This window comes from Mus pahari, chromosome 1 (genome assembly GCF_900095145.1).
Source record: "Mus pahari chromosome 1, PAHARI_EIJ_v1.1, whole genome shotgun sequence".
NCBI classification, from domain to species: Eukaryota; Metazoa; Chordata; class Mammalia; order Rodentia; family Muridae; genus Mus; species Mus pahari.
In genome coordinates, this window is record NC_034590.1 from 117,133,579 (window position 1) to 117,145,153 (window position 11,575).

At 54.9% G+C, this 11,575-nt stretch overlaps 1 protein-coding gene across 6 annotated transcripts in view; it reads left to right on the plus strand.

Annotated features, from left to right (window-relative positions):
• The first annotated feature begins 3,118 nt into the window (after window positions 1–3,118).
• The window catches only part of Ltbp3 (latent transforming growth factor beta binding protein 3), a 16,744-nt gene continuing 8,287 nt past the window's right edge, over window positions 3,119–11,575 (plus strand). For 2 of the 6 annotated variants that reach the window (XM_029543595.1, XM_029543666.1), the window contains exons 1-12: window positions 3,476–4,336; window positions 5,161–5,196; window positions 6,879–7,208; window positions 7,357–7,559; window positions 7,739–7,844; window positions 8,074–8,166; window positions 8,332–8,454; window positions 8,829–8,987; window positions 9,087–9,272; window positions 9,793–9,809; window positions 9,884–9,956; window positions 10,089–10,187. In XM_029543595.1, coding sequence (XP_029399455.1) covers window positions 4,015–4,336; window positions 5,161–5,196; window positions 6,879–7,208; window positions 7,357–7,559; window positions 7,739–7,844; window positions 8,074–8,166; window positions 8,332–8,454; window positions 8,829–8,987; window positions 9,087–9,272; window positions 9,793–9,809; window positions 9,884–9,956; window positions 10,089–10,187 — 1,747 coding nt within the window. In that variant the 5' untranslated portion in view covers window positions 3,476–4,014. Of the gene's footprint in view, window positions 4,337–5,160; window positions 5,197–6,878; window positions 7,209–7,356; window positions 7,560–7,738; window positions 7,845–8,073; window positions 8,167–8,331; window positions 8,455–8,828; window positions 8,988–9,086; window positions 9,273–9,792; window positions 9,810–9,883; window positions 9,957–10,088; window positions 10,188–11,575 lie in introns of all 6 variants that reach the window. The other 4 variants (XM_029543690.1, XM_029543637.1, XM_029543616.1 and 1 more) reach the window with 4 other exon arrangements.

Sequence of the window (11,575 nt, forward strand, 5' to 3'; positions counted from 1 at the left end):
AAAAAAAAAAAAATAATAAAAATAAAAATAAAAAAATAAATACAATTATTATTTAAATAAAAATATTTTATGTGTATTAGTGTTTTATTTGCAAGTATGTCTGTGCACTACATGCATGCAGTGCCCACTGAGGCCAGAAATGGACATCTGATCTTTTGGGACTGAAGTTAAAGACAGTTGTGAGCTGTGATATGGGTGCTGGGAATTGAACCGGGGTCTCTTAACTTCTGAGCCATGTCTCCAGTCCCTGAAAGAAGTATTTCTTTTTTTAAAAAAAAAAAAGATTTATTCATTTATTTTATATATAAGTACACTGTAGCTGTCTTCAGACACTCCAGAAGAGAGCATCAGATCCCATTACAGATGGTTGTGAGCCACCATGTGGTTGCTGGGATTTGAACTCAGGACCTTTGGAAGAGTAGTCAGTGCTCTTAACCACTGAGCCATCTCTCCAGTATTTCTAAGAAGTATTTCTAAACAAAAATAAAAACCTGAAGTTGATCTCTGGTCTCCACTGGCAAGTGAATACACACACACACACACACACACACACACATGTTCCCCTCCCATATACAGAACTACACAGATACATACACACAAAAATAAAAGGCAGCTCTGACAGCACACACCAGGGGAAGAACAGCTGGGGAAGACCTGCCTTAATGGTCTGGAATGGCCATGGTCTCCTTGGCCTTACAGGAGAATTGCCTTCTAGGAAGATGGTGGCTATGGGTGGCTGTCAAGAAGGCTGGAAAGGGCAGTAGAGCACAGTGGCCAGGTGTGTTCAGCTGCCTCAGTTTACCCTGCAAATCTCCACCTCCCTGCAGCACGTTAGGTGGTCATACTACTGTACTGCCAGGATCAGCAAAACTGGAAACAGGAGATTAGAGATAGCATCCATTGCTTGGAAACAGGAGGAGATTCGAGATAGCATGTTGCTTGGGCTCCTTTCTGACAAACTGCAGGGGCTCAGGTGTCTGTTGAGGGCCCACAGTTGTCTAAGGGTTGCCCCCCCTCCCCCCATGCAGCTTCAGCTCCAGGGTTCTCTTCAGTTAGCCTGGGCGTATAAAGGCTTTTCTCAAAGTCTCCTCAATGGTGATGAGTGAGGTCTTCCCTCCAATATTATATTAGTCTGCGAGTACAGCAGGAGGGGGTGTCTTTCCTAGACGGTCCCTCCACCCTGCTTCACTCACCAGCCTGAAGGGTACCAGCCGCTCCTTGCTGAGGCCCTGAGAGCCTAAGGAGTCTACCAGAGATCACATCTGTGGACGGTCACTGCCAGATGGTCTAAGCGGGACTCACTGCTCTTTCCTGTCCCTGAGTCCCTGCAGCAGCCCAGGACAAGGGTTGTCTCCACTCCCACTCACAGCAACACATGCTACTGGTCATATACTCCTTCTAGAACATTCCTTTTGACTTTTCCACATCAAGTTCCTTTTATGTCACTCTGATGCCCCTTCTGGGTCTCTGGGATAACTCTCTCTCCTCCCTGGTACACAAGAATGGCAACTTGCCTGTTTCTACGGGCCCTTTTCCTGAACCACTGAGTCACCTTTCCCACAGAGTAACTGTTCCCTGTGTGCTGAGGAATGAGTCTATGTTCCCAGTCTGTCACGGGCTCAGAAGCCTTGAAAGGGGCTTTCATAGTAATTCCCTCTCGTGTCTTTTTCTCTCACCTGCCAGGGGATGAAGCCAAACCCTGAGACCACATCACCTGCTTCTCCGTATCATCTACTTCACAGTGGCGCTACCTTCCACAGTCCCAAATCAAACAGCCACATCCCTCCAAGAGGTGCGGTGGGCAGCTCCTCATCTGCCCTGATCCAGATTCCTCACAGTGACTTACGTGCCCACTCAGACCCCAGCTACACTGCCCTCCGCCGCCCTCCCTGTTGCCTGCCTTTTCCTCTGACTTGGAAAGGACAGTTTTTGGTTTTGGGGTTTGTTTGTTTGTTTTCCCACTCTTTCCTCTGCAAGACTCATTGCAGTCCTTTTCACCTTTCTCAGCTTCCCAGCATGCCCCAAGGCTCCTCCCCTCATTACTTCCCTTCACTATGGAAAGAAGCTGTCCCGGACCCCCACAGCCCACCACTGCTTTTGCCCCGTTTCACAGTTGGGTGACTAGATCTCATTTCATGGGCAAGAATTCCAAGGCTTGGAGAGCTCGAGATTCCAAGCCTGGACTGTTTGACCGTGCTGTGTTCCAAGGTGAGCCACTGCCTACTCTGGACAGGGGAGGGTCAGGTTTACACCAGTTCAAAGGAAAAAAAAAAAAGAATGTAAAACCATTCAGCACCATTCCTGCCAGGTGGTAAGTATTCAGTGTTACTGCTGCAACAGTGTTACTAGAGCAGGGGGAGGGGGTCCCCCTCACAAGTCCTCCTAGATCCTAGCAGCCAGGAATCCTCTTGGGACACAGAGGTTACCCCCTGCCAGCATTGCAGCTGGACTGAACAGCGCCTGAGCTACTGAGCAATTCAAGCAGAACTCATCAAATGGCCTCCCCAAATAAACTCAGCCTTAAAGTAAAACACCATTAGCTCTTTGGAAAGGTGTGCCTAAAGCCAAGCCCAACCCCCTCTTCCCATCAAATTACACCCCCCCCCATTCCCCTGGAGAGGGCCTGGCATGAACCAGACTTGGCATGGTTCTGCCCCTGGTCACCCCTAGCCCTACTAAGTTCTTTGAGTCAGACACTGGATCCTGGGCCTTCCTGGCATGTTCTCACAGTATTGTCCAGATCCACAGCCTCCCCTTTCAGACCAGTGAGTAAGTCTAGCTCTTCTCCAGCCTGGAGCAAATTCAAGACCCTTCCCCACCCCCTGTCAACCCCTGCCCCAGGGCCCTGCTGGGCTTCTCCCCAGCCCCCTGAGCACTCAAGTAGCACTCCCCTTCTCCGGCTGTTAGCCTGGGAAGGGGGCCAGGCCCTGAGCTCAGACCTTGGCGATTCCAGAGTGTCTGAGGCCCAGAGCCAGCGCCGCCAGCCAGGCCAGACGAGGGGAATGGGGGAGGTGGCAGGGTGGGCATCAGGAAGTCCTCTAAGGGGCGGGGGGGGGGGGCATTGGCAGGGAAGCCAGGTTTCTAGCTTTGTTCTTTTTGCTCTTCTTCTGAAGCCCACAGGGTTCTCCCCAGGACCTCAGGGAACCCTGGCCAGAAGGTGCTCTCTCCTGCTTAAATCTTTTCCTTCGAGAGAAGATAGTTCCAGGCATAAGGACCCATGACTTCATGGACCCCTACACGTACAAAGGCCAATGGGCAAAAGTTAACAGGCCTCCTGTCCTCCAAGCCAGGCCCGTCTGCCTCGGTTTCCCCATTTTGACCGGGTGGGAAAGTAGTTGGGCGGGGAGGTGTGCACAGGCCTCTGCACCCCGCCCGGAGGAATCTGGCGGAGTCCCCAGGTGAGGATTCTTCTGGAAAGAACCCAGCTGGGTTCCTGCGCGGGGCGGGCACCTAGGGGACTGCCCCCACTCCAACCGGCGCCCTCCCTGTCGCACATCGTCGCTTCCCCGGGCAGCAGCGAAAGACGCTTGAACCAGAAGGAAAAAGAGAGGAGGGAAAAAAAAATTGTCTCCCTGGCCCCGGGCCAGCGTCCCAGCCCCCTTCGCCGCCGGCGCGCTCCAGCCAGGCAAAACAACTGCTCACTTCTCCCTGCGTCCTCCCCGCGCGCTCCCTGCTTCCCGGCGGCCGCGGGAGAGAAGCCCGGCCAGGGGGAGGCGCGGAGCGGGCTGGCCGCCCGGCCTTCCTCTCCCCTCGCTCCTCCTCTCCGCCTCCACTTGCTCCGGCCTCCTCGCTCCGGCCTCAGTTCGGGGCCTGGCTGGGTTTCTCCCGGCCAGGAAAGTTTCTTCGCTCTACCCTCAGTGCAGCTTCCATCGCGCTCCCTCGCAACGGGGATCCCGGCCGCTCCTGCTGTCCCCTCCCTGCCCTTGGCTTCTCGCCCCGCTCTGCCCTCTGCTCCCAACACTCGATCCCCTGCTCGGACTCGACCTCCAATCTCCGAGGGTCGTGCGGCCCCGGATGCCCGGGCCCCGAGGGGCTGCCCGCGGCCTGGCCCCTGCGATGCGCCAGGCCGGGGCATCGGGGCTGCTGGCGCTACTCCTGCTGGCGCTGCTGGGCCCGGGCGGCGGGGCCGAGGGGGGGCCGGCCGGCGAACGGGGCACAGGCGGGGGCGGGGCGCTGGCCCGCGAACGCTTCAAGGTGGTCTTTGCGCCTGTGATCTGCAAGCGAACCTGTCTGAAGGGCCAGTGTCGGGACAGCTGTCAGCAGGGCTCCAACATGACGCTCATCGGAGAGAACGGCCACAGCACCGACACGCTCACCGGTTCTGGCTTCCGCGTGGGTGAGGGCCAGGGGGCTCTGGCTGGGGACATAGGAAAGGGCAGGCAGCAGCACCAGGCAGGAAACAGAGTAGAGCATTGGGGATAAGAGATGGGGAGCTGGGATACAGCGATCGCGGATCTGGGGCTAGGGCTCATGAAAGGCTGCAGTCCTTGGAAGACAGAGTGAGGGGCTGTATGGCAGCCTGGGCTTTTAAGTACTGGGTAAGGGTTGAGGCTTAAGCTGGGGTCCTGGATGACACAGACTTCCTGGGAGGTGCTCAGTTCGAAGAGGGAGCGTACAAGGGGTTGGAGAGATGAGAGCTAGGGTAGGAATTCGCGCAGAAGGGGGGTAAATATTTCGCCCCTAAACAGAAATCTTTCAACTGTCTCAAGTTTGGCCTGGTGGAAGGAGACACCTGTGTTCTCAGGAAGGCGGAGCTAGAGTCAGGACTGGAAAAATCTGAGGGGAAAGGCTTTGAGGCCTAAGAAGTAGGGTACTAAATAATGGCACTGACCTGATGGGGGGAGAGGGAGGTGTCATTTTTGGATCCTCAGTCAGCTAGTTTGTTTCCTATATAACTCATATGTTCCAAACATCTGAAAGACCCTCACTGTCTCCACACCAAGTCTGAGGGCCTCCTGGTCAACCTAGAGCCCACCCCTTCCTTTAGCATCTCTCTAAAGAGAAGGCCTGGTGCTCAAGACTCCTCCCCTGGGGCCCTGTGGGCTAGGCTGGGGGGAGGTGTCCCAGTGGTAATTACCCTCCTGGACAGGGTAATTAGGCCGTGCCCAGGATGGTACCAGGAAAACAGCCCCTCTCACACATTCTTATGTTCACTCACAGCTCCGGTCCCAAGGAGTCCCACTGTGTGCTTCCCAGGTCTCATGAGGGCTCTGTGTGTGTGTGTGTATACACACGCATGTGTGTACACGTGCACAGGCTTTGGCATGGCACGATGTGATTACTTGGTGTTCTGTGTGTCTCGGGTGTGTGTCTACAGTCACTGTCTGGGAGTGTTTACACAGTGAGCCTGTAGTATTTGTGTCAGAAGGAGTCTGTGTAGGACAGGATGACTGTGCATGTGAGTGTATGCATGCCCGGCCTCTCGGGCCCCCTGCCTGGCCATCCTGTGCAGGCTGCTGTCTCTGTCCATGCTGCCCACATCCCCCAGGCTCAGTGCCCGGGCCACAGTGGGAGGATGTCACTGAGAGGTCACACTCTCACCACCATGGGTGACTCACTGGAAAGCAGGAAGAAGAGGATTCTGCCCCCTCTGGCCCAGGACACACCTCTGTTGCCCTTGAGGCCTGGTCTCCAGAGACTTGACAGGATGCGATAGGCTAGTCTGGGATGCTCTTAGCCCACCCTGATGATCAGGAATGAGTTAGGGCTGACCCGTGAGTGTTCAGGAAAACAACACAGCCACCTTTCCTCCCCAGAATGGCAAGTGGCCTTAGAACAGGCAGGAGAGGGGCTGCGGTTGGGACTCAGGGACCTCCTTTGGAACACAGCACTGAGGACCACCAGGCTTTGCTCCCCAAAATGCCTTTTATAGTGGAAAAGACAAATATGACTACAACTCGGGAAAGTGCCAGCCAAGCTGGGCAGAGGGTAGAGAACAGGAAAACCTCCTTTCTGGGAGAGACACTAGGCCCAGAATGGTCAGATCAGGACATGAAGCAACTGGCAAGAAGTCAGGAATATAGGGATGGATAGGCTATACTGACACACAATAAAAGGTGGGTAGGTAGGCCCTAGGCAGGGGTGTGCAGGGGACAAACAGAGGGAGTTGGAGTCAAAGAAGGTTCTGGAACATGGCCTCAAATGTCAGACAGGGAGTAGAACAGTAAGATGAGTGAAGGGGGTAGGGGTCTTTTCTGCTAGAACTAGTCATGCTGAGATTGTGGACAGGTGGGTAAAGACACTAAGGAGAAACAGAGATAGACTTAGGGGACACTGTAGAGACTGCAATTGGGATTCTAGAGTCTGTTACATGTGGCTGAGCAGTCAAGAATTCCCAGGGGTACGGCCAGGTAGACAGAGGTCCTGAGTTCTGTCAGTATCCTGGGCCAGGTCCTGGTGAGGTTAGACATGGCATGTTGTTGGCAGCTGAGCTATGAGCTAAGGTAGGTAGCAAGATGGAGGGAGGAGATGAGGATGAGCTAGGGGAGAAAGTTGAGACCTGAACCAAGGGGAGAGCTTTGGTTGTCACTTCTGCACACTCTGTTCCACACTGGAGTGTCTGTATAGACAGTACTCACTCAAGGAAATATTACCACCGTAGATGAGGCCCAGACGCACGGGCCAGGGAAGTAAGTTCTCAGATATGTAAGGGCATGTGGCCAGGAGTTAAGCCTGGAACTTAAGACTCCACAGGTCCTGGAGAGAAAGGTTTGGGGGACCTACAGAAGGCCATTTTCATGTGTGGGACCTGTTATCAAAGTCAGGTTCCCAATTAGGGCAGAGCTAATGGGTGGTCAGGAGGTCTGCTCAGTGAGCCCAGGACGTGGGTGAGGATGGCCTGAAGAGAAACCAGGTCCTGACCCCTGTCTTTTCCCCAGTGGTGTGCCCTCTACCCTGCATGAACGGTGGCCAGTGCTCCTCCCGAAACCAGTGCCTGTGTCCCCCGGATTTCACGGGGCGCTTCTGCCAGGTGCCTGCTGCAGGAACCGGAGCCAGCACCGGGAGTTCTGGCCCCGGCCTGGCCCGGACTGGGGCCATGTCCACAGGCCCGCTGCCGCCCCTTGTCCCAGAAGGAGAGTCTATGGCTAGCAAACATGCCATTTACGCGGTGCAGGTGATCGCAGATCCTCCCGGGCCGGGGGAGGGTCCTCCTGCACAACATGCAGCCTTCTTGGTGCCCCTGGGGCCAGGACAGATCTCGGCAGAAGGTACTAGGAGACGGGCAACCCGGGGGTGCTTAAATGGGCGGGCAATAAGGGTGGTCGGATCAAGGCGTGGGCCAGGCCCCGGAGGAGCTCAGCGCCGCGACCCTCCAGGAGCGGGACAGCCCTGAGGCCACCGCGCCCCGCCCCCCAGTGCAGGCTCCGCCCCCCGTGGTGAACGTGCGTGTCCATCACCCTCCTGAAGCTTCCGTTCAGGTGCACCGCATCGAGGGGCCGAACGCTGAAGGCCCAGCCTCTTCCCAGCACCTGCTGCCGCATCCCAAGCCCCCGCACCCGAGGCCACCCACCCAAAAGCCACTGGGCCGCTGCTTCCAGGACACATTGCCCAAGCAGCCTGTGAGTGAAACCGCAATCCCAAAAGAACAGTCATTCTATTTCAGGGTCACCTGAGTCACATCATGACCGCATACAATTGAGTGTCACAGGTTGGGGCTGGAAAAAGGAAAAGAGGCCTCAGGAGGGAGGCAAGTGGGGGCGGGGCACTCGGTGATTCCTCTCCACATCCCTTCCTCTAGTGTGGCAGCAACCCTTTGCCTGGCCTCACCAAGCAGGAAGATTGCTGCGGTAGCATCGGTACTGCCTGGGGACAAAACAAGTGTCACAAGTGCCCACAGCTTCAGTGTGAGTGCCTGGCTCAGTGTGGTATCCCCCACTGGGTGATCCAGCTATCTTTCTCCCATCCCAGCTATGGGAATCTCCCCACCCCCACCAGTGCAGGCTCCGCCCCCAAACTTGGTGAGGAACCTATCAAATCCTCTCTCTCCTCCCCAGAGCCCTCTCTTCTCTCCTGCAGAACCCTAGTGTTCCCTGCCCCCATCTTGTTGCTATTGCATCTGTCCTTTCTCTGCAGATACAGGGGTGCAGAAGCCCGGACCTGTACGTGGGGAGGTGGGTGCTGACTGCCCCCAGGGCTACAAGAGGCTCAACAGCACCCACTGCCAGGGTATGGTCAGTTGGAGAGCCTGTGGACTGTAGGGTGGGCCAGTGGTCATGGATGTGTCCCAAGGTGGGAGAGAAAGGGTCTGAGGAAAGCAGAACTCTCAAGTGTGTGGAGCAGCTTGCTGCCATGTTATGGCCCCAGCTACGAGAATCAAACTGTTTATCACAGACATCAACGAATGTGCGATGCCCGGCATGTGTCGCCATGGTGACTGTCTCAACAACCCTGGCTCTTATCGCTGTGTCTGCCCGCCCGGTCATAGTTTGGGTCCCTCGCGCACACAGTGCATTGGTGAGACTTGGGGACTCCTGGTCCTGTGGATTCACAAAGCTGGATAGGAGGGGCAGAGCTTCAAGCAGAGTCATGAGGTCACAAGAGGTCAGGGAGGGTTAAGGGTTGATAGCAGAAAGGACAAGACCCAGAGCAGATAGAATCGGTGATGAGTCACATGACCTGAGGTCAGAGGAAGTCAGAGTTTGGTGAGAAGAGCAAATTCAAGGCAACACTAATCAGCAGTCAGTGGTCACAGAGGTTTCAGCAAGTCCCATGGGGTCAGTGCCACATATAGATCAAAAGGTTGACAGAACAGAGAAGCAGTGTCTGAAGCAACTGGGCAGAGGGACATAGCAATGCTCAGGTCCTGCCCTCCACTCCCACCCCTGCAGCCGACAAACCAGAGGAGAAGAGCCTGTGTTTCCGCCTTGTGAGCACGGAACATCAGTGCCAGCACCCTCTGACCACACGCTTAACCCGCCAGCTCTGCTGCTGTAGTGTGGGTAAAGCCTGGGGTGCCCGGTGCCAGCGCTGTCCGGCAGATGGTACAGGTGAGGCAGAGGCACATCGTGGGTGATGTCGGGATGGGAAGGTGAGCTGTGCACCCGTCCAGGAGTTGACTTGCTGTGGCATCTGCATCTTGACCACAGTAGCCTTCAAGGAGATCTGCCCTGCTGGGAAAGGATACCATATCCTCACCTCCCACCAGACGCTCACCATCCAGGGGGAAAGCGACTTCTCCCTCTTCCTGCACCCCGACGGGCCACCCAAACCCCAGCAGCTTCCCGAAAGCCCCAGCCGAGCACCACCCCTTGAGGACACAGACGAAGAGAGAGGTCTGACTTGATCCAATGATTCCAGATCCACAGATAAGACTCACGGGGCCAACCTTCTAAGGCAGTGGTTCGAAACTTGTGGGTTGGAACCCCTGGGGGGGGTGTCACATATCAGCTATCCTGCCTATCACATATTTACATTAGGACTCAGAACAGTAGCTAAATTACAGTTATGAAGTAGCAATTAGATAATTTTACAGCTGGGGAGTCATGACATGAGGAACTGTAGAAAAGGGGTGGCATTGGGAAGGTTGAGAACCATTGCTCTAACCCCTGACACCCTCACCCTCACCCTATCTGACGTGAGCTATCCCCTCCTAGGCTGGCACTGTACAGATGGGGCTTAACTGCTACGCTCTAGGCAATGGCTACTAAGCAAACGTACCCTAATCCCGGGATCTGAGCTTTGAGCCTTGACCCAAAGGCATGCCTTTTGAACTCTGAGACCTACCCTACCTATATACACCTTGATGCTTGATCTCCTGTTCTGACATAAATAATATTCCACCTTCTCTTTTAGGAGTGACCATGGACCCAGTGAGTATGGGAGCCCAGGTGGAGGGGTGGGGAGACAGAGGAACCAAGGAGGGCTTACATTACTATAACCACAGCCAGTGAGTGAGGAGAGATCAGTGCAGCAGAGCCACCCCACTACCACCACCTCACCTCCCAGGCCTTACCCAGGTGAGCAAGGCACTGCAGGGGGGGAGGGGCTAAACCACTGGGAGGTGTGTGCTTGTAAAGGGGCACTGTGTGGGTGTAGCCTGAGGGAGGTAGGAGCCTTGCTTTCTGAAAAACCCCTGCTTCTGCCCACAGAGCTCATCTCTCGCCCCTCCCCACCTACCTTCCACCGGTTCCTGCCAGACTTGCCCCCATCCCGAAGTGCAGTGGAGATCGCCCCCACTCAGGTCACAGGTAAGGCCTGCCAGCAGGGCCACAGCCTGGATAGGCCTCACATCCAGCTTGGTTTTCTTCCTTCCAACACTCCATAGGCTAGCACTTGCCCAGAACTTGGAGCCCAGGAAGGTCCAGTAAGCAGGAGAGGTCAGCGGCCTGTTCCTATGATGGCCAGCTCAATCTGAGAGTCTTCATTGGACAACTTATCTTTATTGAGCACCTACTATGTGCCTCCCAAATAAACTCCAACCAAAGCAAACAGATCAAGCCAGGTGTGGTGACTCACACCTGTAATCTCAATACTCAGGAAGTGAAGGCAAAAGGATTGCCTAGAGTTCGAGGTCAGCCTGGGCTATAGTATGAGACCCACAAAATAGAACAATAATTAAAGTCTAGCATGTCTCATAAATGCCACAAAAAGATAAGTCAGAAAGATGGGAAGTCTGAAGATTGTAATAGTAGGTAACAATGAGAGGGTGTGGGATGTGTATGTGTCTGTGTGTGTGTGTGTGTGTGTGTGTGACTGTGTGTGTGTGTGTGTGTATGTGTGTGTCTGTGTGTGTGTGTCTGTGTCTGTGTGTGTGTGTGTCTGTGTGTGTATGTATGTGGTGCTTAAAAGATTGCTAGACATTCAAGAGAAGTAGGGAGGGGAGGGACATGCAGATTCAGAAAAAGAACATTCCAGGGAGGTTAAGTCTGGGCAAAGGTGTAAGAAGTATGAATCATTGGTGGAGGAGGAAGAAACCACAAAGAAGCAGGGGAGCCAGCTCATGGGGCCGCCATTACAGGCTCGGGGTTTGTGCCAAAGGGTATGAGAAGCGTCTGCAAGGACTTGGGCATCGGAATGATTGCCAACATGGACTGAGCGGTTTCTCTGCCAGGCTCTATGTGAAGAACTTCACAGACAGCATCAGTCTGCTCTCTTCCCTGAAGGGGAAATGCTTGCCTCGGTTTTCCAGATGAAAAAGGCCCAGGTTCAGAGAGGGTTAGCGGTTTGTCCCAGGTCACCGAGGAGCCAGGGGGAGCCTATGTCATGGGGACTCCAAGGCTACAATCATTGACCCTGACTGAAACCCTGAGCCTAGATGAGCTTATGAGATGAGGGGCTCAGGTGGAAGGTGACTACCCCTGGGAATTGTGGGAATGTGGAGGACAAGGTGCCTGGGAGGGGAGCGAGAAAGCAAGGACAGGTGCATGGCAGAGAGCAGCCTGCAAAGGCCACTGCTTGGGTGTATCCGGGCAGAGCTGAGTTTAGCATCACCCTGGGCTTCATAAAAAAGTGGAGATCAAGTGCTGGGCGTGGTGGCACACGCCTTTATTCCCAACACTCGGGAGGCAGAGGCAGAGGCAGGTGGATTTCTGAGTTCGAGGCCAGCCTGGAGTGAGTTCCAGGACAGCCAGGGCTA